The 13,117-nt window shown below is 37.4% G+C and overlaps 1 protein-coding gene across 4 annotated transcripts in view; it reads right to left on the minus strand.

Annotated features, from left to right (window-relative positions):
- Positions 1 to 13,117, minus strand: part of sorcs1 (sortilin-related VPS10 domain containing receptor 1) — a 199,440-nt gene that overhangs the window by 88,876 nt on the left and 97,447 nt on the right. For all 4 annotated transcript variants that reach the window (XR_009064113.1, XR_009064112.1, XM_057843098.1 and 1 more), the window contains exons 2-3: positions 9,956 to 10,023; positions 5,165 to 5,264 (exon numbers count right to left, since the gene is read on the minus strand). Coding sequence is in view for 2 of the 4 variants with exons in the window: in XM_057843098.1 (XP_057699081.1) it covers positions 5,165 to 5,264; positions 9,956 to 10,023 (168 nt within the window). In the remaining 2 variants the exon portion in view is untranslated. The remainder of the gene's footprint in view (positions 1 to 5,164; positions 5,265 to 9,955; positions 10,024 to 13,117) is intronic.

Consider the following 13,117-nt stretch of genomic DNA (forward strand, 5'->3'; position numbering starts at 1 on the left):
AACAAGATAATATTATTATGCGTTTTTCACAGTATTTTTTTTAATTCACAATGCCTTTTTCTACAATAGCCTTGTTATTTCATAATGTCGTTTTTCAGCACAAAGGGATTTTACAAGATAAAAAGTGTTTTTCACATAGTAATTATTTTATTCCATAATGTCATTTTTCAGCACAATGAGATTTTACAAGCAGCATGGTGTTCGGAGAACAACCTCATTTTGAACACCACAAAAACAAAGGAAGTCATACTGAATTCAGGAAGAACCACAGCACCAGCACCGCTCACCATCAATGGGAACTGTGTACAGAGAGTCAATACTTTCAAACTCCTGGGGGTACATTTCTGATAACCTCTCCTGGTCTGCCAACACCATAGCAGTGGAAGGGAAGGCCCAGCAGCAACTCCACTTCTTGAGCGTGCCCAAGAGAAACCACCTGGAACAGCAGCTGCTGGTGTCCTTCTATAGAGCCACTGTGGAAAGCATACTGACATACTGCATCATGGTGTGGTATGCTGGGTGCAAAGCAGCAGACAGGAGAGCCCTACAGAGAGTCATCAACACAGCCCAGAAGCCCTCTGCCCAGTCTTGAGGACATCGCCTGCACCCGCTACTAGAGAAAAGCTGTTAACATTATTAAGGACCCTTCTCATTCCGGCCACCACCTCTTTGACCTGGTGCCCTCCGGGAGACGCTACAATTCCCACAAAAAAGGACTAACAGGCTGAAAGACAACTTTCCCTCAAAAAAAGGACTAACAGGCTGAGACACAGCTTTCCCAGGGCCATTACTACCTTAAACACAAAAAACTATGAACGCCTAACACTTTTTAAAACTTTTTAACTTGGTTAAACCATGAACCTGCACATTACTTGGACCACTTTTCCATTTATATAGTGTTTTTTTAAATTATTTTTATTCATATTATATTCTCTGCACAAATGGCGCTGCTAAAATTCGGACAGCATTGCACTATTTCCGTCATCTACATATTTGAGTCTAAGTAAGCTATAATTATGCACTTATAGCACGCGAGCATATATTTTTCTATTTATTTATTTATTTTATTTATAAAATACATATGTTTATACTGGAGTGCCACGTCCAATTTCGTTGTTCACAATTTTCTGTTGATGAAAATGACAATAAAGACCTATTTTTACAAGTATTCTATTCTATAAAAAGCATTTTTCACAAAGTCATTTCTTTCATAATGTCTTATTCTGCAATGGCCTTTTTATTTCATAATGTCATTTGTCAGCACAATGAATTGTCTTCTGTCAATCAAACATACAGTTCTGGCCAAAAGTATTGGTACCTCTGCAGTTCTGTCAGATAATGCTGAATTTCTCCCAGAAAATGATTGCAATTAAAAATGATTTGCTAGTAATATCTTCATTTATTTTGCTTGCTCTGAAAAAACACAAAAGGGAATGGAAAAAAAAAAACATTTACACAAAACTCCAAAAATGGGCCAGATAAAAGTATTGGCACCCTTTGAAAAATCATGTGACTATTCTCTAATTTGTGTAATTAACAGCAGCTGTTACTTACCTGTGACACATAACAGGTGATGGCAATAACTAAATCACACTTGCAGCCAGTTAAAATGGATTAAAGTTGACTCAACCTCTGTCCTGTGTCCTTGTTTGTACCACATTGAGCATGGAGAAAAGAAAGAAGACCAAAGAACTGTCTGAGGACTTGAGAAGCAAAATTGTAAATAAGTGTAAAGCCCATGGCATTGTGGCTAACCTCCCTAGATGTGGACAAAAAAGAAAAATTGACGAGAGATTTCAACGAAAGATTGTGCGGATGGTGGATAAATAACCTTGAGTAACATCCAAACAAGTTCAAGCTGTCCTGCAGTCCAAGGGTACAACAGTGTCAACCCATACTATTGTCGGCGTCTGAATGACAAGGGACTATATGGTTGGATACCCAGGAAGACCCCACTTCTGACCCATAGACATAAAAAAGCCAGGCTGGAGTTTGCCAAAAACTTACCTGAGAAAGCCAAAAACGTTTTGCAATAATGTTAGGTGTAAGGTGGTGGCAATAGCTAAATCACGCTTTCAGCCAGTTAAAATGGATTAAAGTTGACTCAACCTCTCTCCTGTGTCCTTGTGTGTACCACATTCAGCATGGAGAAATGAAAGAAGACCAAAGAACTGTCTGAGGACTTGAGAAGCAAAATTGTGAGGAAGCTTGGGCAATCTCAAGGCTACAAGTCCATCTCCAAAGACCTGAATGTTCCTGTGACTACCGTGCTAAGTATCATCAATACTGTAAGTGTAAAGCCCATGGCACTGTGGCTAACCTCCCTAGATGTGGACAGAAAAGAAAAATTGACGAGAGATTTCAATGAAAGATTGTGCGATTGGTGGATAAAGAACCTCGACTAACGTCCAAACAAGTTCAAGCTGTCCTGCAGTCCACTTCTGACCCAGAGACATAAAAAAGCCAGGCTGGAGTTTGCCAAAACTTACCTGACAAAACCAAAAATGTTTTGGAAGAATGTCCTCTGGTCAGATGAGACAAAAGTAGAGCTTTTTGGGAAAAGGCATCAACATAAAGGTTAAAGGGAAAAAAACCTAGGCCTTCAAAGAAAGGAACACGGTCCCCACAGTCAAACATGGCGGAGGTTCCCTGATGTTTTGGGGTTGCTTTGCTTACTCTGGCACTGGACCGCTTGACTGTGTGCATGGCATTATGAAGTCTGAAGATTACCGACAAATTTTGAAGAATATAGGGCCCAGTGTGAGAAAGTTGTGTCTCCCTTAGAGGCCATGGGTCTTCCAGCAAGAAAATGACCCAAAACACACTTCATAAAGCACTGGAAAATGGTTTGAGGGAAAGTACTGGAGATTTCTAAAGTGGCCATCAATGATGCCAGACCTGAATCCCATAGAACACCTGTGGAGAGATCTGAAAATAGCAGTTCGGAGAAGGGACCCTTCAAATCTCAGAGACCTGGAGCAGTTGGCCAAAGAAGAATGGTCTGAAATTCCAGCAGAACATTGTGAGGAACTCCATGATGGATACCGGAAGCGGTTGTTCGCAGTTATTTTGTCTAAAGGTTGTGCTACCAAGTAATAGGTATGTGTTTTTTTTTTTTTTTTTCATTTTCTTTTGTGTTTTTTCAATAGCAAACAAAATAAATGAAGATATTACGACCAAAGCATTTGTAATCATTTTCTGGGAGAAATTTGATCATTATCTGACAGAATTTCAGGGGTGCCAATACTTTTGGCCAGCACTGTAAAAAGCGGATTCAGTTAAGTTATTGGCTGGATCGTGGAGTTGGTTGCCAACAGTCCCGGATTTGGCGGGAATTTAGGAAGTTTTGATAGGTACCGTCGCCGATGGTCGGCGGTACCTATTAGAAAACTTTCTAAATTCCAGGATGTCCCGCGCAAACCAGTACTGTTGGCAACCATATCGTGGAGTCTGGTCTTTAGCATTTGGTAGCGTCTGGTCATTAGCAGTTGATAGCATTGATGAACTGTAAGGTAAACTTCCAGAAAGCCTCTCAATAAAAACACACTGCTGCTGAAATCCTGGCTCAGGCTGAGGTAAAGGCCTTTCATTACTATCCAACCGGTTCGCAACTTCTCTGAGTAACTCTGAAAGTGAGACTACCAAATGGTAACGCAGCCAGAGCCATGAACGCAGCTAGCCCAGTACTTCTAATATAGTGTGGCGTGAATTTGAATTTATTCTTGTTTATTGATTTTATAAAATTTTATTTTCAGTATCAAATGGTCAAAAATGTACCTTGAGTGTACTTTTACAGTTGGGATGTGATTTTTTTTTTTTTTTTAATTCAGGCAGACTGATGCATTTTAAGTATTTTCTGTTACAAACAAAATTGTTAATAAGGTTATACTTTATTGTAACTTGATTTATATTACTTTGTGTCCTTTTTTACATTCAAGAAAAAATGTTACGCGGAGGTGTCCTTATAATAGTAATAATTTTATAGACAAATTATCCTATTTACAGTGGTGGCAGAGTTGTGGCGGGGGGGGGGGGGGGGGGGGCAAATGTTTATGTCTTCCTGAATAATAATTAAAAAGCACTGAGCGAGCCAGACTCCATGATCCAGCCAATCACTTAACTGACTCCGCATTATGTATTTGATTGACAGCACATTCTTCATTGTGCTGAAAAACGACATTATGAAATAAAAAGGCCATTGTGGAAAAAGACATTATGAAAAAAATGACTTCGTGAAAAATGCATTTTAACTTGTAAAATCTCATTGTGCTGAAAAATGACATTATGAAATAAAAGGGCTATTGTGGAAAAAGCGTTATGAAATTTAAAAAAAAAAAAAACAACAACTGAAAAACGCATTTTTTCTTGTAAAATCTTTTTCATAACAATGTTATCTTATAATAGCATTTCCTCGTTATTTTACACAATTTGTCTTATTTCTCAAAACAGTTTATTTCAAAATATTGTTTTTACTTATTTAATTTTGACCCTTTTGGGTTTCCATACATAAGAAGCCTAATTTAATTGCAGTAAGCTGGCCTATTAGAGGGACTTGATTGCCAACAGCATTGATCTCTCAGTAGCATCACCTTAGTGTCAAAGAAGTAGTGAGTCCCTTCAAAGAAGGTTTGCAAATTGTGTTAAACTATTTAAATTACTCTTTTTTTGCTGGAACTTTGAGAAATATTTAAAGTTTGCACATTTTGAATGTAAATATAATTCATTTTGATTGTTAATGTAGGAATTTTGGGTTGACAGATTCCTGTGGTGTTCAGTACCTCATAGGTAGCATTTGTTGCTAGATAAGAAATATCAATAAAATGCATTGCTTGTCATTGAAGAATACACATGTATTGGGAGTAGCGTATTTATATTTAACTACATGGTTACCATGCCCAAAGCGCTTTACATTCGCACACATTTACCCTTTCATGCACACATTCACACACCAATGGTGCTGCTGCCATGCAAGGCGTTCCCAACCCATTGGTGCCAAATTAGGGTTCAGTGCCTTGCCCAAGGGCACTTCGACAGTTGGCAGTCTTAGCCAGGAATTGAACCGCTGACCCTTCGGTCCCAGAACAACTTGAGCTATCAACTACGCCTCGGCCACCCTGTACATATAGTGACAGTACTTCAGTAAAGTGTGTCATAAATGCATTACCTTTCTTTTGTTGTTTGGGCTCACGTACAAATAACTGAGTATTGTCTTTGCTCCAACTTTGTCATTCAGCTTCTGGTATGTTGCTCCATAGTCAGTCGACCTGAAATTTGATCAGAAAGGTCTGTTGAGCGTTTGAAAAATGACATCTTGCAATTAAAAAACTCCTTGTTAGTAGAATATGACATGGATTACAGCACTGATATAATTAAGTCTCTATTAAGCTCAACATCAACTCCCACAGGATTGCATTGGTCACGTTATAATGACCGCAGCACACAGAAAAACAGACTTCATTCTGTAGTAAGTAGTAGTCTCCTATATTTTTTCTTAATGATAATGCTATGTTTGGAAATTATCTCTCATTTCTTTTGTTTTTATATTTTTTTTAACTGTCCTTCTTATGTCCATTATGGTTATTATTCGGTGATGTAAAGTCATTTATTTTCTTGCGTTTGACAGAATTTAATTCAATATTTGAAGGCAAAGCAAGCAACTCAACTAAAATAGCACCTTTAACACAGCAAAAACACACCTCCTTAATACTAGTTGAATTGTTTTCGTTCTAAATGGGAGCAGAGGCTGAATGGATCAAATAATTGGGGACTTTACATGCTAAAGGCCTAAATGAAAATAATAATTAAGAATTAATAATTAAATCATGAGAATAATATATACAGTACTGTGCAAAAGTTTTAGGCGGATATTTTTTTTTTTTAATTATTAAATTTATTACGATCATGGAAGCTACCACTTGGGGAAAATATATACATACAGTATATCCTGTATATACATAATATAATTAAAATGTACAATACTGTATGAGGATGCATATATGGTTGTGAGGAACCTAAAATATAAGGAACATTGGGGGATAATGTTATAAGTGCTCAGGGATTGTTCTCTAGGGGTGCCTTTTTAATAGGACCGGCCTTATGAAATTTCATTTAATATACTGGAGCTTATATGAATTACTTGATGGGTTTGTTTTGTTTGTCAACATATATTTTTATGCTTCTTTATTACTTTATTGGTTGTTCTACAGTGGGGCAAATAATTATTTAGTCAACCACTAATTGTGCAAGTTCTCCTACTTGAAAATATTAGAGAGGCCTGTAATTGTCAACATGGGTAAACCTCAACCATGAGAGACAGAATGTGAAAAAAAAAAAAAAAATCACATTGCTAGATTTTTAAAGAATTTATTTCCAAATCATTTGGGATATGTCTATTGAACTGTAATGTTACACTGTATCACAAAAGTGAATACACCCCTCGCATTTCTGCAGATATTTATGTATATTTTTTCATGGGACAACACTGACAAAATGACACTTTGACACATTCGTAAAAAAAGTAGTCTGTGTGCAGCTTATATAATAAAATTAATTTATTTCCCCCTCAAAATAACTCAAAATATAGCCATTAATATCTAAACCCCTGGCAACAAAAGTGAGTACACCCCTTATAAACTATATCCCTAAATGTCCAAATTGAGTACTGCTTGTGATTTTCTCTCCAAAATGTCATGTGACTCGTTTGTGTTACTAGGTCCAGGTGTGCATAGGGAGCAGGTGTTTTCAAATTTGTAGTGCAGCTCTCACACTCTCTCATACTGGTCACTGAAAGTTCCAACATGGCACCACAATGCAAAGAACTCTCAGAGGATCTTAAAAGACGTATTGTTGCACTACATGAAGATGGCCAAGGGTACAAGAAGATTGCCAACACCCTGAAACTGAGCTGCAGCACAGTGGCTAAGATCATCCAGCGTTTTAAAAGAGCAGGGTCCACTCAGAACAGGCCTCGGGTTGGTCGTCCAAAGAACCTGAGCACATGTGCTGAGCGTCACATCCTTTCTTTGAAAGATTGTCGCAGGAGTGCTGTCAGCATTGCTCCAGATATTGACGAGATGGGGGGTCAGCCTGTTAGTGCTCGGACCATACGCCACACTCTACATCAAATTGATGTGCATGGCTGTCACCCCAGGAAGAAGCCTCTTCTTAAGACGGTACACAAGAAAACCTGCAAACAGTTTGCTGAAGACTTGTCATCAAAGCACATGGATTACTGGAACCATGTCCTATGTTCTGATGAGACGGAGATTAATTTGTTTGGTTCTGATGGTCTGAAGCATGTGTGGCGGCGACCAGATGAGGAGTACAAAGATAAGTGTGTCATGCCTACAGTCAAGTATGATGGTGGGACTGTCATGGTCTGGGGCTGCATGAGTGCTGCAGGTGTTGGAGAGTTACATTCCATTGAGGGAAACATGAACTCCAACATGTACTGTGAAATACTGCAGCAGAGCATGATACCCTCCCTCCAGAAACCGGGTCGCAGGGCAGTGTTCCAGCATGATAATGACCCCAAACACACCTCCAAGATGACCACTGCTCTACTGAAGAGGCTGAGGGTAAAGGACTGGCCAAGCATGTCTCCAGACTTGAACCCAATAGAACATATTTGGGGGATCCTCAAGCGGAAGGTGGAGGTGCGCAAAGTCTCAAATATCCGGCAACTTCGCAACGTCGTCATGTAGGAGTGGGAGAGCATTCCAGTGGCAACCTGTGAAGCTCTTGTCAACTCCATGCCCAGGAGAGTAAAGGCAGTTCTGGATAGTAGTGGTGGCCACACAAAATATTGACAGTTGACGTTGACAGATGATGTATGTTAATATTGATGACTTTCACTAAGGGGTGTACTCACTTTTGTTGCCAGCGGTTTAGATATTAATGGCAATATTTTTAGTTATTATGAGGGAAAAATAAATGAACTCTTTTATAAAATCTGCACACAGACTAATTTTTATTGTGTCAACGTGTCATTTTGTCAGTGTTGTCCCATGAAAAGTTATACTTAATTATCTGCAGAAATGCGAGGGGTGTACTCACTTTTGTGATACACTGTATACTGTGGTATGAAAAAGTATCAGAACCTTTTGGAATTTCTCACTTTTATAAAATCACCACCAAATCTGATCTTGTCAAAATCACAGCGATGAAAAAAACAGTGTCTGCTTTCACTAAAACCACCCAAACATTTATGTAGAGGTTTTCATATTTTAATGAGGATAGCATGCGAACAATGACAGAAGGGGGAAACATAAGCCAGTGAACCATCACTGTTAATACTTTGTGTATATATTTACAAGAGTGAGGGGTTATATAATAATAGTGTTTGGTTTCAATATTAATCTATTATAGAAATTGCATGGGTTTGGTGTGATTTACCTGTAAAAATTTAGATATAGTAAAACTTATTAAAACACGTTAAAAAAAAATAAAACTAATTTTTCCTATACAGTATATGTATATGGCGGAAAACACTCAGGTGACTTTGGCCAAATTTCAAAATTGTCCTAAATGCATGAGTGATACATCATTGGAAGCTTAAAATCTCCATTTTCTGGGGGTAGAGAAATTTTGAACAGGAGGGCATTTAAAAAAAAAAAAAAAAAATTCTTTTTAAACAGCAAAACCTTAACTGGAGGGGAGAGCACGCGAGAGCATAGTTAAAGACGCCATGATTTTAACCAGAGATATGATCGCGTACTTACCTCTTTTCGATCCAAAAACTCCATGTAGCATGTATCACTGAGTGTCAAGACAGAGCTGTGAATGGCCAAAGCCGGATTTTTGGGGGATTTTATGGGTGAAAAATGGTAATATAACAAGGGTCGCGATGGAGAAATCGCAGACATCAAGGAGTGGTCGAGATTTTCATTTTCATATATTTACCCTTTTAAATGGCTTTTTAATTTTTTTTTTCAAATTTTTTTTGTTTGGATCGATTATTTATCATCTAAAATATAGGGGAAGATAACAAAACGGTAACAAAAAAATACAATTAACCTTTTGACCTTTTTACAGACACCATTTTTTTTCATTGTGACGTAATTTGTTTAAAAGTTTAAAATATGCTAATTATATTTTAAAGTCGTTTTAAAAAAAAAAAAAAAAAAAGAAAGAAAGAGACTAAATATTAGACATCAATTAATGATTCTCAGCTAAAAATGACGGACATTTTGAATAATAAATGTAATTACGGAGCTTCTTTTTATGGCTGTGTAGAAACAAAAGCGGTTGCGCGACGTCTGTAACGGGGGTTTCCAGGGTAAAATGGACAAATGTTTTATGTTTTCTCCACTCAAGGGCATTCATGCTTTTTGGACAAATAATGCTTCATTACTGTAGATTTTTTTTTTCTCTCGCCGGAATTCAATGTTTTGTTGTTGTAGTATTTTATATGTCTTAATGTAGTTCTGTAAGATGTTATGATATGGTACAATGATAACAGTTCATATAAATAGCTAAAAATATCAGTTAAAAAAATCAAGCATCTTAACACTAGAATGTTACTAATGACTTGAGTAGTCTTTTCACCAAATACGTTTTTACTTGTACTTGAGTACAATTTTTGGATGCTTACTTTTACTTTTGTAATATTATTTTGAAGTAACGCTACTCTTACTTGAATAAAAGTTTTGGCTAGTTTACCTACCTCAGTTCACAAGTAAGGATGGGGCACATTACAATGTAAACGAAAACTAACACTGAATGCCCAAAACCTTCAATCCCTCATGCAACACTGCATTAAAATCAATTGTCATTGTGTAAAAGTATTACATTAGACCCTCAGGAACACTAAAGAAAATCATTGTCAGTTAATACAGTCCTTTGCTACATCTGCAAAAAAAAAAAAAAAAAGTAATTTATATGTTCCACATTTAACAGAAAATTGTCTTTTTCTTGAAATATAATGTGAAAATGTAATAATATACTGTAAGCTTACCTCCATAATGAACTCTCAGTCACACTGTTGAGGTTGAAATCAAATAATTTGGTCAGCATCAAAATCACCTAAAAAACAGGACACAGTGAAATGAATACATGTATTATTTCTCTCAAAAAATAACAAATGTTCAAGATATTTTTCCCCTTTTCAGAAAGCTAAACAATTTTTACATGGAGAGATTTCACATTGAGTTAAATATTATTTTTGTAAGCCATACTAATGATACATGATAAGTGAATGATTGTATGACATCCATAGAAACAAGATATTAACAATCTTCAATACATCAAAATAGTGACAAAATACAACGGGGGGTGGGTGATTGGGTCCTGTCGTTTCAAGCTACAACATTGTCTTTATCACACGCTGCAAAAAAACCTCTTGTGGAAGCTCATTCAAATAACTTGTGCCCGCCAAATGCTGCAGAAAGCCTGACAGGTACATTGCAAATTTATATCGTCTTAATCAGATTATTTTTCTTAAATCTAGTCAAATAATTTTCCCCATCCTGTTTTGAATGTTAAAGACTAGTTAACAGATTAGTGAGTCAGAATATTCCATTTAATTCTAGTAAATATTACTATTTGTTCTTTTTAAGCCCATACATCTAAGAGTTGGTCATTTTTTACCTAAATCAACTTTTGCTTTCAGATGTTTTGAACAATATCTATTTTTGAATTAGGAACATTTGATATTTGAAAGTTTTTTTTAAGTGTAAATATACTAATTTAGGATCTTTTCCAGACAAACCCCACCACTAATCCAAAAAAGTGCACGCGTGAAAAGTTAAGCCCCGCCCCCTGTGTCAGCTCCAATTTAATGCACGCACTAAACCCCGCCCTAAACCATAATGCGGCACACACCGATGTTTAGTGGACAGCTACTTGTGTGAGTTCATTTGGAGGCAAAGGCAGTGGCGCGGGAAGTGGCGTGCTGAGGGTGCTGTACCACCCCCTGGTGTTGGGGAGAAAAAAGAAGTGTTTTGGTAGATTTTTTTTTTTTTTTTTTTTAATTAACAAATAAAGCATTTTGAAACAATTACACGTTTACCTTTGGGGATTAAACATATATGTTCTTGTTTATAACACCACCTGAAACCTTGCTTGCTAACAGGTCACACTGAATAAGGCGCTATTTGAACGGAAAAGTAAACTGTTGACAGAGGAGGCGTTAACATGGCACAAAAAAATAATTAGATTTTCTTTCCAAAAGCAGCAGCATTTTCTAAAATTCAGTTCGAGGTCGAAAATGAAGATGGTTGTCCTTTGTTGTCTTCAAATAGGTAAGACATGCTTGCATTGTAGCCATTTTATTGTTTGTTGTTCCTGTTGAGCTGCCATTGTGCAGAGCGCTGTTGGATATTTGAGTGCAATTTATTTTAGTGTTGTGAAAAGGGGTGTTAAAGTGCGTACGACAGGAGAAAAAAAAGTCTTAAATAGGAATATTATGTGAATTAGAATCATATTGTGAGACGATTCAACTATATAAAACAATTTAGCAAAGCGCAGATGACGAGAAAATAGTCTTTTAATCTGCCGGTTAGCCACGACTACCATTATAGGGCTCTAGCTACCCCAACAGGTGGATGACGTCAGCGGAGTCACGATTTCATCTGATTTAGTATGCAGCCCTTTGAGGGGAAATTATTCACAACGAGGAAAACGCGACAAAGAGAGCCGCAAAATGTCATTGTTTCAGTCTCTCTACTCCAATATTTTTACAGGATATTCTTTTTATCCAAGTATTTTTCCCCAATAGCTAAATAAATGGCTTGAAAGGACCAGTCAGCCCGTTGAGGGGGAATTATTCACAACGAGGAAAACGCGATGAAGACAGCAGCAATGTGTCATTGTTTCAGTCTCTCTACTCCAATATTTTTACAGGATATTCTTTTTATCCAAGTATTTTTCCGCAATAGCTAAATAAATGGCATGGTTATGACAAATAACAGTCTTGTGCTAAATGGAATACGAAATAATAAAAATTCATTTATTCAAGACGACATGGCAAAATTACTCCATAATGGTCAAAACTGTCGACTTCACCTTTACTGTCGCACCCCCCGTATGATATTTTATGCCACCTAAATCGGCTTCCCTTCCCCAGCTTCGAAGAATGTAAACAAACCAAGAGGCGTGACAGCTAGCCGACATGCTAACCCGAATTGAGTGATGTTTCAAAGTCTTCGAAGGGGAAAATCACACATAACTAGCCCGGATCATTTCACATGACGACTGGGTTGTCGATTCTCTTCTCTGATCGGCAAACCGCCCACTGGAGAGCAATTTACAGCTCGCCCCCCTGCTACTACGGACAGGAGAGCTCGCCGGGGAAGCAGTTGGACAATGACCGACGTCGGAGGAGCGTGTAGCTAGTCCTTTATTTAAGGAAAGTTTGTAGTGTTTACTAGGTAATCGCTGTATTCACGGCTATTTTTAACTCAAAGTTGCAATTTCTGATCGGTCGAAAAATTTGACAAAACACCAGGCACATGAAGAGGGGAATAAGAGTATAGTGCTCTCCCGGCGGGGGGATGTGCGACAAGCCGCCGGTGTTGTGCCGAAAAATGGCCGTCCCGCATAAAATGTCCCCCCTGACGGGAACGCTTATTTATAACGCTTTTTTGAGCGTTTAATTAATTTATTTTATTTTATTTATTTGTTTATTTATTTTATTATTGAGTGCCCACACATCACTCATACAAACAGCTTTTTCTTACCAATCGATGGAAATGGAAATGATTTTCTTGTACCGTGAATATGTATTATTTTACTCTGCTTGAACTAATAAATGTCATACCTGTGTGATTGTCATTAGGATATGGTCGTGAAAAACTGTAGACTAATACATTTCTGCTCAAAGATGGTGATGTGGCCCAGTCCACGATTTGTTACTAAAATACAGTACTAGTATTATGTGTAAATTATTTATTTAAAACTGATTTTACAGTCGTAAATCCATTACTGTAATCCATGAAAACATTTGATATTTTCACCTCAACAAAGCGTTATAAACAAGCGTTCCCGTCAGGGGGGACATTTCATACGGGGCGGCCATTTTTCGGTCGTCAGCGGAGTCGACAAGGAGCATGTAAGCCACAAAATGCAAGCCACCTACATATTAAAATGATCCCAGTATTTCACATTATACAAAAAACGA

Source organism: Corythoichthys intestinalis, chromosome 8 (genome assembly GCF_030265065.1).
Source record: "Corythoichthys intestinalis isolate RoL2023-P3 chromosome 8, ASM3026506v1, whole genome shotgun sequence".
NCBI lineage: Eukaryota > Metazoa > Chordata > Actinopteri > Syngnathiformes > Syngnathidae > Corythoichthys > Corythoichthys intestinalis.